Source organism: Sitophilus oryzae, unplaced genomic scaffold (genome assembly GCF_002938485.1).
Source record: "Sitophilus oryzae breed Bouriz unplaced genomic scaffold, Soryzae_2.0 scaffold_1000_pilon_pilon, whole genome shotgun sequence".
In the NCBI taxonomy this organism is placed as follows: Eukaryota; Metazoa; Arthropoda; class Insecta; order Coleoptera; family Curculionidae; genus Sitophilus; species Sitophilus oryzae.
This window is the reverse complement of record NW_022145617.1, coordinates 2,607,369-2,625,743: the sequence shown is the minus strand read 5'-3', so window position 1 is coordinate 2,625,743 and position 18,375 is coordinate 2,607,369. Positions and strand designations below refer to the sequence as shown.

General features: G+C 31.7%; 1 protein-coding gene across 1 annotated transcript in view; it reads right to left on the bottom strand.

Annotated features, from left to right (window-relative positions):
* Positions 1-11,535: 11,535 nt before the first annotated feature.
* Positions 11,536-18,375, bottom strand: part of LOC115882268 (RIMS-binding protein 2) — a 76,538-nt gene continuing 69,698 nt past the window's right edge. Inside the window, exons 23-24 of the mRNA XM_030900256.1 lie at positions 17,966-18,072; positions 11,536-12,665 (exon numbers count right to left, since the gene is read on the bottom strand). Of these exons, the coding sequence (XP_030756116.1) occupies positions 12,258-12,665; positions 17,966-18,072 (515 nt within the window). The 3' untranslated portion in view covers positions 11,536-12,257. The remainder of the gene's footprint in view (positions 12,666-17,965; positions 18,073-18,375) is intronic.

The following is an 18,375-nucleotide window of genomic DNA, read 5'->3' as shown; positions in this document are numbered from 1 at the left end:
TACCAAGTGTGTGGTATCAAATTATTCCTAAAAAATGCTTTTTTTAAATATGCTAATGAGCCACCCTCGTTCCATTTGAAAAAATTGAGATATGATAAAACATACGATTTGGGCATTTTCTAACTGGTCAGGACAAGACACTAAAAATATTAAACGATAAAATATATTTTTCCAAGGCTCCTTGATTAAGAATTGGTCTTTTTAACATAGCCATGGCACTCTACATTGAATTTTAAAATACCATTTTTTATTAACCGAGAATGTCAAGAGTCGACATATGATATGTCTTTCTATTCAGAATGTCATGAATGTCATATCGATAAAAGTAAAAAAATACCGAGGGTGCCATTTAAAAATCAAAACTTGTGGCCATTTCCGGTGAAACAGGAAGTGACCAAAAAGAATTGAATAAGTCAATCAATCCTATTTTGTGTCATATACCAACATATCATCTCGTTTTTTTATCTGAAAAAATAAAAAAGTTATTAGGGTGACTTTTGAGACGCACCCGCTATAGGGTGGACAAAAATTAAAAAAATTTAGTTTAACTTTGTAAATGATTTATTTCATTATTTTTATCGATACAGAGTGTATAATACATTGATAGAGTTAATAGTTTGTTTTTCTTTTTGTAACAAAGCCAGGCCTAATGTATAACCTTTATTTTTCCTTCACTCAGCCGTTTATTGATATGTCCACTGACCAAGTAGTTTCACAACCATTCAACGAATCACTAAAAATACTTCCTAATAGTTTATGAGATATTGATCACAGTCTATTCACTAGACAGCCAGTTCACTTACAATCAATATGGAACGCACCTATGTAGATATTTGCTTATTATTGTACAGGGTGGTCTGAATTGTATTCGGGAAACTGCGGTAGCATATTCTGCAGGTAAAAATAAGTAAAAAAGTTCATATATAAATTTATGTTCAAAAATGCTTAGTTTCGGAGATACAGGGTGTAGAAGTTTCATTTTTATTTCTATTTTTGCAAATAATTAAGCGGGCGACACCTACCTGGTTTTTAACTGTTTTGAAGATTAATAACTTTTCGTCAGTACCTGTATTACCATACTGAGTGAAAAAATATACATTTCCACCGTTTTTCACGAAAAAAAGATCTCTTGGTAAAAATTGCTACGAGTATTTGGTTCTCAAGATATTTGGAATCGTAAAAATCAACGCATGTCATCATTGACAGAAATTAAACATGTTGACTAGATGGTTATTGGACTGCCTGCGTAATTAAACTGCGTGTAAACAAAAACAAGCAAAGTCGACAGGCTGTCCAACGATTAGGCTGTGATATGGATTAAACAAATCACAATTTTACACAAAAATAAATAAGTAAGTATTACATTTTTATAGTACACCAAACAAAGTGATCATTAAATATCTCATAAACTATTCTCTTTGATTTTTTATGTATATTTATTTGCGATTCTTATGGAAAAAGAAAAAAGCAACCATTTTTAAGTATTGATGAGCAAGGTTTCTGAATAGTATGAAGTTAAGATAGTGTGGTAGCATCAAGATAAGTGCCTTTATATGAAGGAATATTAAAAAATTTTCTTTTTCCACAAATACAGATACTCCAAAAGCGTTCATCTCATCATCAGAAATATAAATATTTATGTATTTACAAATAGAACATGCTCGTATCACAAAAACATGAAATTTTGCTCGTAAAATTACATACTTCTATATATTTAATGTTCAACAAAGTAACAAAAAATATACAGGGTGTCTCATATAAGTATGCATATTAAAGGTCATATTCTCGTATACCAAGAGGCATACAAAGATGTTTAAGTTAGGGTAAAGTTGTGCCAGTTTGCTGAACCCTAAAATGTAATGATTCATAATTCAAAGAAAGTGTGCTGTATCATTGTATCTGAAATGTCATAAGGTCTTAAGAAACGAAATTATAAATCCAGGTCCGGTATTAAAAAAAATAAAGTTGATGATGGTATCTCGGAAACGAAACGTCGAATTGGAAATATAATAACATCAACTTGTAGAGCAGGAAAAATAGCAATGGGAATGTGAAATTTATTTTGTCATATATATTCAAACAGAGTGAGAAAAAATATAAACTATATCGGGAAAATTCGGGATTTCTCGGAAATATCTTCGGAAGTATAATCGGATTTTTTAAATTTCCAAATATGACGTAAGTAGGGTTCAGCAATTCACGCAATCTCTGTCTCTCTTCTGGTTTACGAGATTCTTATATGACACACCCTGTATACAAGAATGAGAAAATAAAAAAAAATATAAAAACTTCTACAAAAGCAACATTTCATGTTTTACGCCTCATATTACATATTTTTTGAAAATCTTTTTTTTGAAACATTTTGTCGTGAATAACTTTTATATATTTGTATTTTAGCATTTTAAATATAATATCTTACAAGTTAATTATTTTGTACAAAAAAAAACAAAAAAAAAACACTCTACAATGCCTGAAAACACCATTTTTTACCTAGTCTCTAGTAGGTTTCTTCCACCCCTGTATATATTTTTCGGACCCTACAGCAGGTATTTCAGGCTAAACAACATTAAAGGTATATCCACACGTATCAGTAAAGCCTGTTTCATTGTATCGTACCGTCTAAGTCTCACTCAGCCCAAGGTTATTTAAAAGATAAGGTTGTCTCATAACTTTTGGACCAATAGGAGCGAAGCGGAATAGCATCCCTCTGACGTAGATAGAACGTATAAAATCATAGAATAAAAGGAATAAAAAATAAAATGCAACCGACAAAGAGAGATAAATGGACAATACAATAAAAAAAACACACATCAAACAACTGAAAACTATTGACGCCATACACTATAAAGAATAAAGTAGACAATGAATATATTATTTTATATTATATATTATTTATATATAATAAATAATAAATTAATATGCAAAAATTGTTGCCAACTTTTGCAACATTTTTCTTTCTTCCATTTTTGTATTTCCTTTTTCACAGCAACTAGTGCGGCCACTGCTTATCGCTCGAATCTATAGTAGTTCTTGTCTTTACGATGCGGGCAAAATAAACTTGACAAAATGAGACAGTGTATGGAGGTTGCTTGGCTTGGTACGTTTTTAACTCAAAATAATCGGAGTGTGTGGGAATCTTTAGACTGTTTGAAGGAACGAAACTGAGACTTGAATGACAAGTGTGAATGTACCTTAATTTTTAACAAAGAAAATCATTTTAAATATTAACAATTGACAAAAACATAGTTGTGCGTTTAAAAATATAACAACAGGCACAACATAATATATAGAAAATTGTCAATAAATTTATGTTTGTATAAAGGGCTAGAAAGGGCTTTAATATAATTAACTATTTATTGGCAATATTCGGTCATATAAATGTTACGAATATACCAAAGTTGTGCTAAAACAAAGAACTGTATCGGGTTATGTTTTGTATTATAAGAAATCCCATGGCAAATTTTAAGGCTGTTGTTTCGCCTTTCGTTTTGGATCTTTTTAAAGTTCTGCATTAGATCAGTCTACCTATCAACTTGAAATCTAGTCGTTTTTAAATTATTTGCAAAATTAGGATTTTTGGAAAATAGTAATTTGTACAACAATAATTTACACTACATTGACATTAAAGCTTCATTCAGAACCTCGCAATCAGTGGAATAAATTAGTGGTTTTAATTAGCGTAGAAGTTTGTTCCTTTAGTTTCAATGTAATCATTCAAAACGTCAAAATTAGTGGTAGACATTTTCAATTAGTAGAAAAAGTTCAAACTTTTAACTTTTCTACTAATTATATTTCAAAATTTACAAAAAAAGTCATTTTGGTCTTTGATTATCTTCCGTCAAGAGAATTTGTGGTTAGAAATCAAAAGTTGATTGTTTTCTAAGCTAAATCCTTGTTTATATATTCTTAAAACTGTTCAACCAACTAGACAAAATGTGCTGCTAACTGGAGGACAAATCGTGAACCTTTCGGGGAGGAGTCAAACATATCGATTATTTTCGTTATTTTCCTCAGAGTAATGTAATAATATAGCCCCGGGTTTCTGCGAACTTTAATAGTGATCAGCTGATTAAGAAATTTAAACGAAACTTTTATTTTATTGTAAATTGTAGATTATTTTAAGAATTCTAAACCGTATTAACAAAGAAATTATTACTTCGATATGTTGGTACATTATTTATAATAATTTATGATAATGCTAATTGGCTGTTAATTAATATTTAAAAAAAGTTACATACCTATTTTAATTTGATTTAATGCAGGTTTATAAAATTGAGTGCTTTACGAATTTTACGATATTTTTTTTGAAAACATAAAACTTTTTACATTTTTGATGCTAACTAATTGGCATGGTATTATTGGTATGGAAATTAGCCAAGAAAGAAAAGAATTGGCTATAACTTGTAATTTTTCGAAAAAAAAACATATTATACCTATCGCTGAAAAGCTTAAAAAATTGGGCTTTTTATGAAGTCATGGCCAACTATGGTTTACTAAAAAAACATGTTTGTGTCATATGTCAAAAATGACAGACTTTGGAAAAAAACAGAAAACACAAACTCATTAGGTTTGTGATTATCTACAACTTTTATCCGAAAACTTTTTGTCTAAAATACCGTATGATCGAATAAAAACGGCGTCAGCGATGGCTATGAAATGACGATCAATGATATTTCCCATATAATTTTACATATAAAATGACAGCGATTTTCACTTCATAGCCATCGTTGACACCGTTTTTATTCGATCATACGGTAGATTATAATGGAATTAGAGACGAGCTTTAAAATAGCCAAAATTTGTTTTTTTCGAAATATCTAATAAGCCTTGAACTTCTCCGAAAAATCCGAAAGGCGCATATTTATGACCCCACAAAACTGCAATTCTTTCCCCATTAACCGACTCCCTATCTCCAGTAGTTTCCGAGATGCCCATAGATAACATCGTAGGAAACTCACCCTGTATAGTATTTTGAAACTAACTACTATTATTATTTGACTAGTTTAATTTGATTAATAAGGCTAGATTAATTTAATTTCAAATAAATTTGATCAGATTTTTTTTCGTATATTCTGCTACCAGAAAACCAAGATTATATGATAACGCACTTTTCAACGAAGTTGAAGGGAGATATAGTGTATCTATCACAATACTTAATAGAATACTATCACAATACTAATTTATCAAACAAAAAGAAAAAATAACAAAATTATCCCTTCACCTACTACTTAACTACAAAATAAACTATAAAAACACTACTAAACTATTTTTGGTAGACTACACTAACATGCTACACTAAACACTATAATTAAACTTAATAAATTAATCTAATTTTACACTACACCTACAAAGAAAAAAGAAATATGAACATTTTCTAAAACTAGAAGAAACAGAACTTCCATACGTGCAACCAGGATAATAGGTCAAGGGGACAAAGAATATAAAATACTTTAAAATGTGCATTCAGAAAGAAAAAATACCTCGAAAATTATCTAAACAAACATTTCTATTTCTTATCAGTGAGAAGCATCGGCTTTGTCGGCCTTGAAGAATTTGTCGGGTATTTACAATGGTCGAATTGTATAATTGCCAGCTTTTATAGCATATCTAATAGATAAAAAGTATCTGGTCGATTAGTAACCAATTGGCACAGTCCGAAAATTATCGATTTTTATTTTCTCTGTTTTTATTGGTAGCTTCAAAATACAGAGTAACAAAAAATATTTTTCTGTAGGGAAACCGGTCCTGCCATCTAGTAGTCTTAGTCCATAAACGTCTTAGGTTGATCTACTTTAAAAATATATATACAAGGGCTAAATATTAGGTTTTCTCTATGGATACAACTGACTAACGCAAGCTGTTGTTAGGATATTATATTAATTTTAATTGTGTTTTTTAAACATTGTGAATGATCGTAAACTAAAAAGTATAAAGTGTAATTGAAACCACTAATTTATTCCACTAATTGCTAAGGTTCTGAATGAAGCTTAAACGCGGAACATTGTTCAAATTTTTGTTGTAATATGATGGAAAGATGTAATAACGATATTTTTTTTAACAAAACATTTGTTGGTAATCATTTCCGGCCATACCATCATTTAATCAAGGTGATTTCCTCTTTAAATGAATATTTCATGACACAAAAAAATGCTTTAGACTTCAATGCTGCAAAAATGTATCAATGTCATAAAGTATAACAAATTACTGGTGACCGGAGTGTTTTACCCTTGTATAAATTGCTAAATTTTGCAAATAATTTTAAACGGCTTAGCGGAAGACTTTCAAAGTTGATAGGTATAGAATGTTCAACCATCGTTCAACGTGACGTCATATATTGTCGAACTTTCTTAATCACTTGCCAACCAGATCAAAGATATTGGTGACGTCATTACGACATTTCGTAAATTACTGCATATTCTTTTTAGTAATTGTTATTGTCATTCGATTTGGGGTAATAATTTTATTGACGGACATCGATCAATGTTAAATTCAAAATTTGATTGTTGCTGTTAAACAAAATTCAATTTTTCTTATTGCAAAAATGCCTCAAAGATTTAACCAAAATGAACAAAAGCTCATTGCTAAGCTTATAAATTATTTTTCTCGAGAAAGAGAGGCTGGTAGAACACCCTTGCCCGTGGATGCCGTATATGAATTAAGTACAATGCAAAGGTGTAATATTCCTATGTAAAATACAAATTGATAGCTTTTTTAAATAATATAGCGAGATGCTTTAGAAATGGGAATTTCAACAGTCCAAAGGATTAGAATTAAAGAGGTCGTAACTGATGAAGAGTTCAAGAAAAATTGAATAAATGCAGGAACGTACTTAAATTTTTCTATACGATATGAACTGATCTCAGACACACCCTAAAACTCATATTTGACAAATAATGATGACGTAACGGTAAACGATGTCTGAACAGTCTTTTGCCTGATCTAATCCAGTACTTTAAAAAGTTCCATTAAAAGTCTCTTCTAAAATCAATAAGGGAGCCAATAAACGAGCCAATAAGATTTCCATACACTACATAACCCGGTATAAGGTCTCAAACAAAACTTAGTAAACTACGAAACAAATTTAAAACAATCTAGTCAACAATATTACTGTCAAATAACTACATAAAGTTACTTGTTTATCATAATATAGTAAGATATTGGTCTGTATTATGTTTGTACTTAAAACTGACTTAATGATTTTTTACATGATAATTTTTTTAATACTGCCTTTATTAGTGTTTTTTTTATATATAAGATATGATTAATAAATAAAGCAGTTATGGTTAACCATAGAAGCTTTTGAACACTTTTCAAAATTTGTATATATAAAAAAACCGGAGGTTTTGGTGTATTTCGTATTTTTTTACACTTAAGGTATAAAAAAATTCGAATATTAGTTACCTTCAGTATATATATATAGGATGATTCATATAAAATTGATATTAGTTAACAAGTTAACAACAATTTAATGTTAAATTTGTAATACTATTATTAACAATGAATCTAAAAAAACCTTCGAATAAAAAGATTAAGGAAGGAGCATATTGTCAAACTCTTGCCAAATTTTAAGAGTAGACCCAAAGCAGTTTTATTTGATTTATCAGTGCCGTTCTAATTTTATTCAAAACGTGTAAAAATATGATGTAGGGTAGACTCAATAATTTGTTCTTTTATTTTACGTTGTTCATAAATGTTGATAGTTATTAAAATTGTTATAAAAATATATAATTCTAATAAAAATAGATAAGTTATAATAATTATTTATCAACAGAAACATCCGATACGCTACTGAAGCAGGTAAGTCAAATTGACGTATATTCTTGGACAATCTTTGACAAGTAGTAGATAAAAGCAAAAGTACAAGAAAAAATATATAATTAGTTAATTTTAAGTAAATTTCATAAATGAAAAATAATTACTTCATTTTTATATTTAACGAAAAAAACATTAAAGATAAATGCGTCTCATAATAAGACAAGTTATGAAAACAAAATATTTTTTGACGAAAATAAACAGAAATGTTGCGAAACTTATTTTTAAATGGATCATCCTATTATTAGTAATTTATAGAAGAGAATTTCAGTCAATACATCTCAAGGTTGTATATAAAGAAGATAGATACATTTTTCAATATTTTTCATATTTTTTAAGTAAGTATTAAAAGCTATTTATATTTTTCAAGACCTAATACAGGGTGAACTAAATAAACTAACTAAGTTACCCGTAGATAGTAAAATAAACCAACAATACTGTTTATTTTAATAACCAAAGGTCCCTTTTATGATACAAAATTTGTTACACTTTCTTTAATAATAGATATACACTGTAAACATTTTAGAACACCCTATATATACATATTTGCATTGGTTTAAGTCCCGTATACACATAACGTTTTACTTGATACGTTTTGACTGAACAGACAAGATTGACAGGTAAAACGGTACGTGTGGACGGGGCTTTACATAATGGGATTATCAGTAGTATTTTATCTAGAAGAGTTATGGGGTAAATTTTGTCAATTTGTTTTGGTCTACCCTTTTATTTGATTGATATTTAAAAAACAAAAAATAAGTTTTTAGTTGTTTAATAATATTTACATAAAATATAATATCTACCTACTATATATTATTACAAGAATATAACAAAAAAATGTTTTAATGTATCTAATAAAGATAAGGAAAAATCTAAAAAAAATTATTTACTTTAACACACTTTTCAAACAAAATCGGTAGACCAAAATATGTTTAGGATAGATATAGTATTCATTACATTGGGTTTATAAAATTTAATAAAAACCTAGCTAAAGTTGAGAAACATCTAACAATGTTGCGTTTATATTTACAGTGACATAATATAATCAATTTCTTACAATACAAAGACAATAATTGAACTAAAATATTGAAACAGTTTTTTTTTGTACACGTGTATTATATTTTTCTCTACTGAAATTTAACTTTTCATAAAAAAATTAGTAGTGGGAACTATCGAATGAATACTATCGAAACATTCGATAGTTGCAATTCATTCGAATAATTCGATAGCTAGTAAAAAACATTCGTTGAAAACTATTCGAATAAAAATTATCGAATAGATGCGTCATCTGCCTTGAAATATTGTATTCTAGTAATTCGGCAGCAAAAACCATTCATTTAGAAAATTCATTCATTTATGAAATTCATTTATTCGTCAGGATCGATTATAATAAAATATTAACTGGATTTTAGTTGTCGCCCGGCGACGTAGGTTTCTTTCCGAGGAACCCGACAGCGGTCGGTGGCAATGCCAGAAGCCGGCATCTTTGATTTTTCGCGGAGTCATAAAAATAAGGACACATTTTTTTTATTGAGGTGCTAGTATTTACACAGAATATACATTATGAAGGGCGCTGTTGCCATATATTGGTATTAGTTGATATTAGCAAAGAATATTATTGTTTGTCTTTAGTTAGTTAGGGATAGTATGTCTATATATTTTGCATTTTTTTATTAATATTCTGTTGTTACACTGCAATAATACTTGTTATTTTGGATGTAGGAAAATGATTTTTAATGTTTTTAAGCAAAGACTGGTTTAATAAAAATAATAATAACAGTAATAATTTGTTATACCTATTAACAACAAAATTTAAAATAATTTAATATAAACATTTTTTTTACGTAATAGCAAAATATAAACAACAAATTAGATGTCAAAATTATTTATATTAGATCCTATTTAAAAATAATATAGTCTTTAAATTTTTTGGCAACGTTGGTTTATTAAATAATAATAATTACAGAACTAATTTGTTATATTAACAACAAACTTTAAAATCATGAAATATAAACATTTATTAATTTTCTAAGCATGCAGTGTAATGGAAGGAAAATATAAATAAAAAATTAGAAACCAAAATTATTTATATTAGGTACTTTATGTTACTATTTAAAAATAATATTTACTTTTACTGGCATTTACTTTAAAAAATAAATGAAATATTTCTTAGCAAAAAACTACATGTAAGAGAATTAGCATAAACAAAATACAAACATCGTTAACTTTTTTTTAAATTGGCACGTATAAAACTTTCAATTTAATTTTCTCACCCCATAGTTTGAGTTCGATAACCATTTACTTAACCACATTACTTAAATATGATTATTAAGTTCAACTAATTCATATTATTAAAACATCTAAAATACAAATATGTATTTTTAAAATTAATTTTAAGTTCATCTCATCTCTCTTAAAAATTGCTACTTCTCAAAATTTCCCATTAAAAAATAGACCATATATACCATATAAAATAAAATAATTGAAAGATCGGCCTACGGAAAACACATAAATTTTCGGAAAAATTTTGACACCTGCACACGCACTCAATCGTCAATTAAAAAAAACACTATTTTAGTATTTTAAATATTTTAATGAACGCAAAAATAGCACAGTATTTATAAGGCGAAGTTATAAAAATTTGGAAGAACTAATAATGCACTGACGCACACAAAAATCAAACGAATACTAAATTTCATTTATCAAAAGCATTCGATAGTCGTGGCTCAACGATAACCATTTAGTTGCACGGCGAGGTTGTTATTTTTTAGTATACAAATGAATGAATGGTTTTATTCGAATAAAACCATTCGATAGTTGAAATCATTCATTCAGTAACCATTCGATAGTCTAATTCATTCGATAGTTCCCATCGCTAAAAAAAATAATAGTGTTCTCTTCATATACAGGGTGTTTCTCTCGAAAGGAGATTCCTCGCATAAACATATGATTTTTTTTATATCAACATAGATTCTGGTTTGTTTAAAGTCTTAGTAATTCGAATGAAACTTTGAGGGTTAAAGTTATTATAAGAGCTACATATTTTAATTAATAAAAAAAGTGTCGACAGATTCACCAGGGACGTGCATATGGGTTATCACTGGAATATTTTTCTGTAAAAAGTATAATAATGTATATTTTCATTTAAATTTTCAAAGTAAAATATAGTAAACGCCACGAATGTTTGGGAGTGATTCATCGGTCCCTACCATGTGAACTAATCTGTTCAAGGTCACATAAAACTTAATTCCAGTGCCGTGGTCTTTCAAGTCATATAATAATCAATATATAATCTGTTGTAATTTGTTGTTTTAACTGTCAAAGTCTTGTCAAAACATATATTTGGTTATAAATATAAAATGGAATGCCCCATTGGTCGCACTGCAAGCACACCAACGGATTGACGCACAAAAACAAATCAATCAAAGAAACGCGATATAGTATCGTCTTTGTCAATCACGCTAACATTTTAGAATAAGTAGGAGGAGCGCAGGCAGATGGTTAGACCGGGCCTTTTAAAACCTACGTCTGCTGTAAAAATTTACGTTTTTAATGTAAAAATGATAGCGCGCGTGTCGATTCTAACTTCATCAAGCGATGAATCACTCCCAAACATTCGTGGCGTTGACTCTAGCTCGGTTATTTTGGACTTTGAAAAACAGGTATCTACAAGCCCTGAAAATATATGCACTTATTTAAGACTCACCCTGTATAGAAAAAAAACAGTATGCATAGGTAATTTTTAAGGAGCTTGGAATTTCAAGTTAAGCATATTCTAAAAGTTCTATTTTTGTAAAATATTCAAATTTCTTAAAGTTATTTTATAAAAAAACATACTAAAGTCTTACAGTTTACAACTACAACAATAGGCTTTTGGTAGTAAAAACATGATTTTTGTACAAAATTAGCCAATTCGTATATAGCTGTACAATTATTATTGTCTTATTTTTTCTTTTACTCTACAGGGTGTTAGAAAAATGCACTGCCAAATTTCTGGGGATGATTTACGGAAACATCCCGTATATTAATTCACTCGTGAATCTAAACGCAACATTTTTGAACCTTTCTCTTTTCTTTAATATAACCCACTTTCTTTAAACCACCATATTTCTTTCCCAATAATTTTATTATATAATTGTTCTGTAATTATTTTATAAGTATATTCGCACGCACTTGCTTTAAAGAAAATAACATTTATAACATTTTAGCGTAACGCATATATATAACATTACCGATAAGACAACTTATCAGAGATATATTTATAAAAAGCCTCATTTTTTATCATACACTATAGCCAACGTTTCAACCAACACAACCTGTACCTTGTAATATACAGGGTGTACCTATAAAAAGGCACCTTTTGCTTGACTTTAACACTCTCGATTAATACATCTTCGAATCAAAATATCTTAAAACAACCCAATGCGTCCAAACAAATTTAAGGGTTATTTCCCTCCTAGCCCGAATTTCATAAAAATAAGTTCCTTCCCTTTGGACAAAATGTCACCACCGGGCGCGGTGATTTCGTTCAATTTCTGCATCAGATTCGGCGCTCCGGGGTTGCCAGATTGATTCTGCCCCCCCGCCATGTCCCCGACGGTTGGTAGCACTTGAGGGACGCCTTTGTGCTGTATCCTTTGGCTTTGCTGGTTGTTTTGTTGGTAGGACTGTTGCTGGTTCTGTTGGTAGGACTGTTGCTGGGTCTGGGATTGTCCCGAGCCGGTGAGACTGGAGAATAAGCCTCCGGAAGTGGTATTTTGTTGGGTTTGCTGGTTGAACGGTTGGTTGGATTGGGTTGGTTGGACTTGGTTGGGCTGGTTACCAACGGCTCTCAACATCCCTCGGATTCTCCCCTTGAAAGCAAAAAAATAATTTATACAGTGTGGTCCGTTAAGTATGCAACATATAGGATTTTTTTAATAGAAGTCGTATCCAAATGGGAATACTGTCAAAAGTTAGTGCATAGTCCGATAACCACATCAGCGTTACTTAGAATGACTGCAAGTCAAGCATCCTACAGGGTGGGCAAAACATTCGAAAATCGTTAAGAGTAAAGTATCTATATTGAAAGAATTTTGAAAAATGACATTAATGACGTATACTCGTGTTGAAATTGACTAAAATCAAACAAGTGTTGATTATTTTGCCATTGACGGAGCTAGGCCTTTATAATCTACAGAGGTTTTTATTTTTCCTTCAGTTACATATGTTATTACTGTTGCTAGGGTACATATGTATATTTGATACCAATTAAACTTTTAGTTACGTAATCGAGGGTGCGATTTTTAAATTCATTGTTGCCAACCATGAACATATTCGGCGCCGGGCTGACTAACTAGAATTTAAACTTCCCGCTGGGGATTCAGTTGGTAACTTTGCTGTAAAAAATGTCAAGTTGCTACATTTATTTATTTATTTTCTGACATTGCCATTCGTTTTGACACTTTTCAGTTTTGTATTATGAGTTTTGGGTTTAAATAAATAATGTTGTGATACTTTAACCTTAAAAATGTTCACTAGCAGACCTCGCAGTCGAACATTGTTCTTTTTAGAACCTCTTTTACCCTGTAGGTTGTTTGATTTGCAGTCATTTCAGTACCACTGATATGGTTATTAAACACGTACTAACTTTTTACAGTATTCCCATTTAAGATTGGACCACTAATAAAAAAATCCCATCTGTTGCAGACTTACTGGACCACACTGTATATGCAATAATTTGTAAAGATATTGATAAAATATTATTGATATACGTATGGCTTTTAACGCAACTCATGTATTATTTTTGTTTCATCTTGTATATATTTTCTAAAATGTAACTGCTTCTAATAATATCTTTGAATAAAAAGATTAAGGAAGGAACATATCAACAAACCTCGGTAGAACGCAATAGTGAATTAATATTATTAGTTATTAAAATATTTAAAAATATATATATTTCTGATAAAAATAGATAAGATATAAAGGTCTGTTTTCTAACAAGCGATACCCGTTCTAGAACGGTAATTTCCAGTCGCCCACGTATTTTTGACAAGTGGTCAAAACTGACAAATGAATTGGTTGACTGGAAATTACCGTTCTGGAACGGTTCTATGGCCTGTTAGAACAGACCTACTAATTATCAGTGGCGGATCCACGGGGGTCTACGGAGGCTCAAGCCCCCCATCCCCTAGAGTTCAATCAAGTAATGCAATATTATCAATTTATTTTGCCACAAACGACTCTGGAGTGTGTACTTTGATTAAAGTTTTGACTCTAGCCCCCCCCCCCTGCCTGATTCCTGGATCCGTCCCTGCGCTAATGAAACACCTAATAAGGCGATTGAAGTATCGTAATTATTTTTGACAAGGTGTGAATAAAAGCGAAAACGCAAGAAAAGATATATAATAATTAGTTAATTCTAAGTGAATTTCACTTATTTCATAAAATTTCTAATCAAATTCAAATGTGTCAATTGAATCATCAAACAGAACTGTCAAAAATGCGATTGGATGACGTCAATTCTGCCTCTCACGCTTGAATACATGGATAGCATTATATTTCTTCCTTAATCTTTTTTTTCAAAAATAATATACGTCTAAACTGAATATTAGTAATTCCTAAAGTAACTATATTCGTTTTCTAATTAACTATTTTTATTATCTTTATATTCACTTAAAATATAAATGTTGAAGCTTTAACGTACTAGTAAAATGTATCTTTCTAATTATCAAATCCAAACCATCCCCTAGGTATAGTCTGTCCAACGAGCGAATCCCTAACAGTGACAGTTGGATCTGTCATTTTAATTTACAGGCATATTGTATTTGTTGTCATTTTTTGGATGTTATGCGTCGAAACCTTTCCCCACTCGTTGGACAGTCAGTATATCGAAAACTGTACATATCTAGAACGCTATAATTAACTGTACAGCTGTCTCCAGACCTAACGAACGCAGACGAGTGTAAACGAACATTAGCGAACACAATCCATCGCTTGTCGGTAGAATCAAAGAGAAACCTTGCTCTCGGCACGTCTGGACGCGTATGTTTGTTGATTTTTTAAGTTTTCAGTAATCCTTACTTGTTTGAAACTGATTTTGAAATATGGAGTGGACTAGTGATAAAATATTAACATTTCTAAGTGACATATTGTAATCGCAAAACATTTTCCGATGCACGTCATCAATCATACCGACATTGACACTAAAGTCTAGAAACCTGACTAAATGAAATTTTGGCAAAAATATTTAAATTTGTTGTATAATTTAAGATACCCAGCAACGCTTCATTTCACTTTATAGAGCAAATGATTGTAACAGATATTTTATTTAGATTAAATCTGCAAAATTAGTTTAAACCGAATTTTATTATCGCTATGTTGGTCACATTGCGCCGTTTCAGCAAGGTTGTCGTTTATTATTTGACAATTATCCTAATGTCAGTCATTATTTTGTATAATATCGTGTTGTTATTAAATCTTTGTGAGTAATTCTCGTTTTTTGCCTATTTTCATAGTATTTTTTAAACAATTGTTCTTTTAACCACAAACAGTTCTTTTAAGTACTAGAATGTAGAATGTTTAGGAGGGGAGTTAGTCACCGCGACCTTACAGATCTATTGTGTTTTCCCCTTTCTTGAGTTATAACGTGTTATAACTCATCATACAGTCTCAAGGCTTTAACAAAAGCCAGTATCTGAGACGGCTCCACAGAGGCCAGCTCTCCATCCTTGACATCAGCCGTACCAAAGTTCATGGCACGACTGGTCGTCGTCTCGGCGCACTCAGTGATGAGGTGTTCTGGTGTTTCCCCAAATTCCCCACAGAATCTGCATTCGCCGTTGTTTCTCAGCTTCAGCCTACTGAGGTGTTCGTTGAGGAGACAGTGTCCTGTTAGAAACCCCGTGACAATCCGAAGATTGTTTTTACTTAAATCAAGGAAAACCTTTGATTTTTTTCGGTCGTAAGTTCTGAGGAACTTTTTCGAGTGTCTTAGACCGTTGGAGGATACCCATTCCAAGTTGCGATTGGAGTCTTCCGGATTCTTCAGTCCCAGTTAGTGGAGTGTTCGCTACTTTCCTAGCTAGATCATTTGCTTTTTCATTGCCTTCTATCCCTTGGTGAGCAGGCACCCAGAGTAGGAGGACTTTATTTTCTTTGCCCAACTTGTTGAGCTTCCCTAGGCATTCTTTGACCAACTTCGAATTGATGGTTACTGAGTTGATCGCGTTTAGTGCTGCTTGACTATCGGATAGGATGGCAATTTCCTGTTTTCGATAGTTCCTATCTAAGATAAATTGTACACATCTTTCGATAGCGTAAATTTCTGCCTGAAGGATACTGGGGTAGGTGCCCATTGGTTCGGAGTATTTGGTTTTTGGCTCAAATACTTCTATCCCTGTCCCTGCTTTGTTTTTGGAAGCATCAGTATACCACGTTATGGTATGGTCTTTTATATGCTGAGTAAGCGTGCAAGCGAGTAAGCGTCCTTCCAATCCTTTTTATTACTCATTACTACAGTGAGGTGTTTCTCAAAGTTATAAATTCTTGATATGTCATCCACTGGGAGTTGGAGAAGTGGAATTTTCTTTTTGAGGGTGTTCCAAGCCCCTGACCTAAAAATTCTCCCAGCACTGTTTCCGTCAATGACCATTCTAATCATTGTCGCATTGGCATAACTACCGACGACAATATGCAGTGGTGTTAGGTCTAATATGCAGTGGTGTAAGGTGACCTCCATTGCTGCTGTTGGACATGTTCTCATGGCACCTGTGATACAGATACATGCCAGTCTCTGTACTTTGCACAGGTTTTGCCTTGCTGTACGTTCCTCTAGTTTTGTATACCAAGCAACTGCTCCATATGTAATCATGGCTCTTACTATCATGGTATACATCCAGCGCAAAATTTTAGCTATTTCCCGCCAGTCTTCTGCATATCATGAGAGCCTTTGTGGCTTTACTGGTAATGTTCTTAATATGCCTGTTCCAGAGAAGTTTACTATCCAGGGTTATTCACTTCCCGTTATGGCAGTATTTCCTTTCCATCTAGACGGATTCTTTTCAAGTTTTTCAAACTTCGCTTTCTGGTGAATGGCACTACCGCAATTTTATCTGAGTTGATACTCAGCCCGACAGTCCTGCACCATCTTTCAGTGATGCGAAGTCCTCTTTGGATAATATCACACAGGGTGCCTTCATCCTTCATGTTTCCCCGTGCAATCATGACTATATCATCTGCATACCCTATGCCAGTGTATTCCCGCTAGAGTTAATTCTTCCAGTAGTTCATCCACTACCAAGCTCCACAGTAGGGGGAGGTCACTCCACCTTGTGGAGTTCCTTGCGTTGTTTTAACAGCTACAGTTTTGGTACCTATTTCAGCTTCTGCTGTTCGTGTTGAGAGAATTTCCCAAACCCAGCGAATTATCGTATTTAATTACTAAATTTTCGAATTCTTGTATTGCATTTCTTGAAATTATGTGTTGAAACATATTTAAAAAATGATATAATAAATATATTGTTTGTCACTCTTAAATTAAAATTCATCTCATAAACCCATCACAATCTGGCAGCGCTGTCGCCATCGCTTGTCACTTAAAGTTGATCACGTGTATCGGAAATTGTTTTGCGATTACCATAGAAACATTTTCCCTTGACATTGAACTCTTCAGCTACATATTAGAAAATTTCGAAGTAAAAGAATGATGCCTGTTCTAATTTGCCGGCTAAATATAAAAAAAACTGTAGATTGTAATTGTTATATCACCGTGACTTTGCAGATCTATTGTGTCCCTTTTCTTGAGTTATAACTCATCATATAGTCTCAGGGCTTTGACAGAAGTCAGTATCTGGGAAGGTTTTACAGAGGTTAGTTCTCCATGTTCGTTCGTTAGGTCTAAACCCGACTTAGAATAAATCATAAAGGCTTAAATTTTGTATCGTGTTACACCTAAGTACTTCTACAAAACTATCTATGTATATATAAAAGCAAACCAAGCACAAAAACTATTAAACACAACAACGAAAGACAACTATATATCATGTCAGAGCAAAACAGAAAAACACATCTACTTGTACAAATTACTACTTGTTCGTTTTGAGGAAAGAGTCTGAGAGACAGAGATAGATAGATAGAAAGTTAGTTAGAGAGAGAAAGAGAGTAACAAAAATACCTGTTGGTGCTCGGTGGTAGTGTTGTTCGTGTTGGACATCGTTGCCGATTGAGTTGTGTTGAAGGATGAGTCTAACTGAGAGGAGCTATACAACAGGTGGCAGGCATCTAGACCAACAGACAGACAAACGGACAACGATCAGGCAAAGTGGCAACGCTGTTCGGCGAGTAGCGGACAAAGATGTCTTTCGAGAGCACAACGGCAACGATGTATTTTTACTTTAACCGTGTATTTTTATAAATTTCATAATTTTCAAAAAAAATCCTAATAAACTGAACACATCGTTGTTTTTGCTGTGCTAAACTGGTTAATTCAAAAGGTATTCTTTCAATCCAAAATGTTATTGTGACTTTAATTGTAACGAAAATTAACTTAAATTTATAGTTACTTAAATATTCTTCTGACCACTG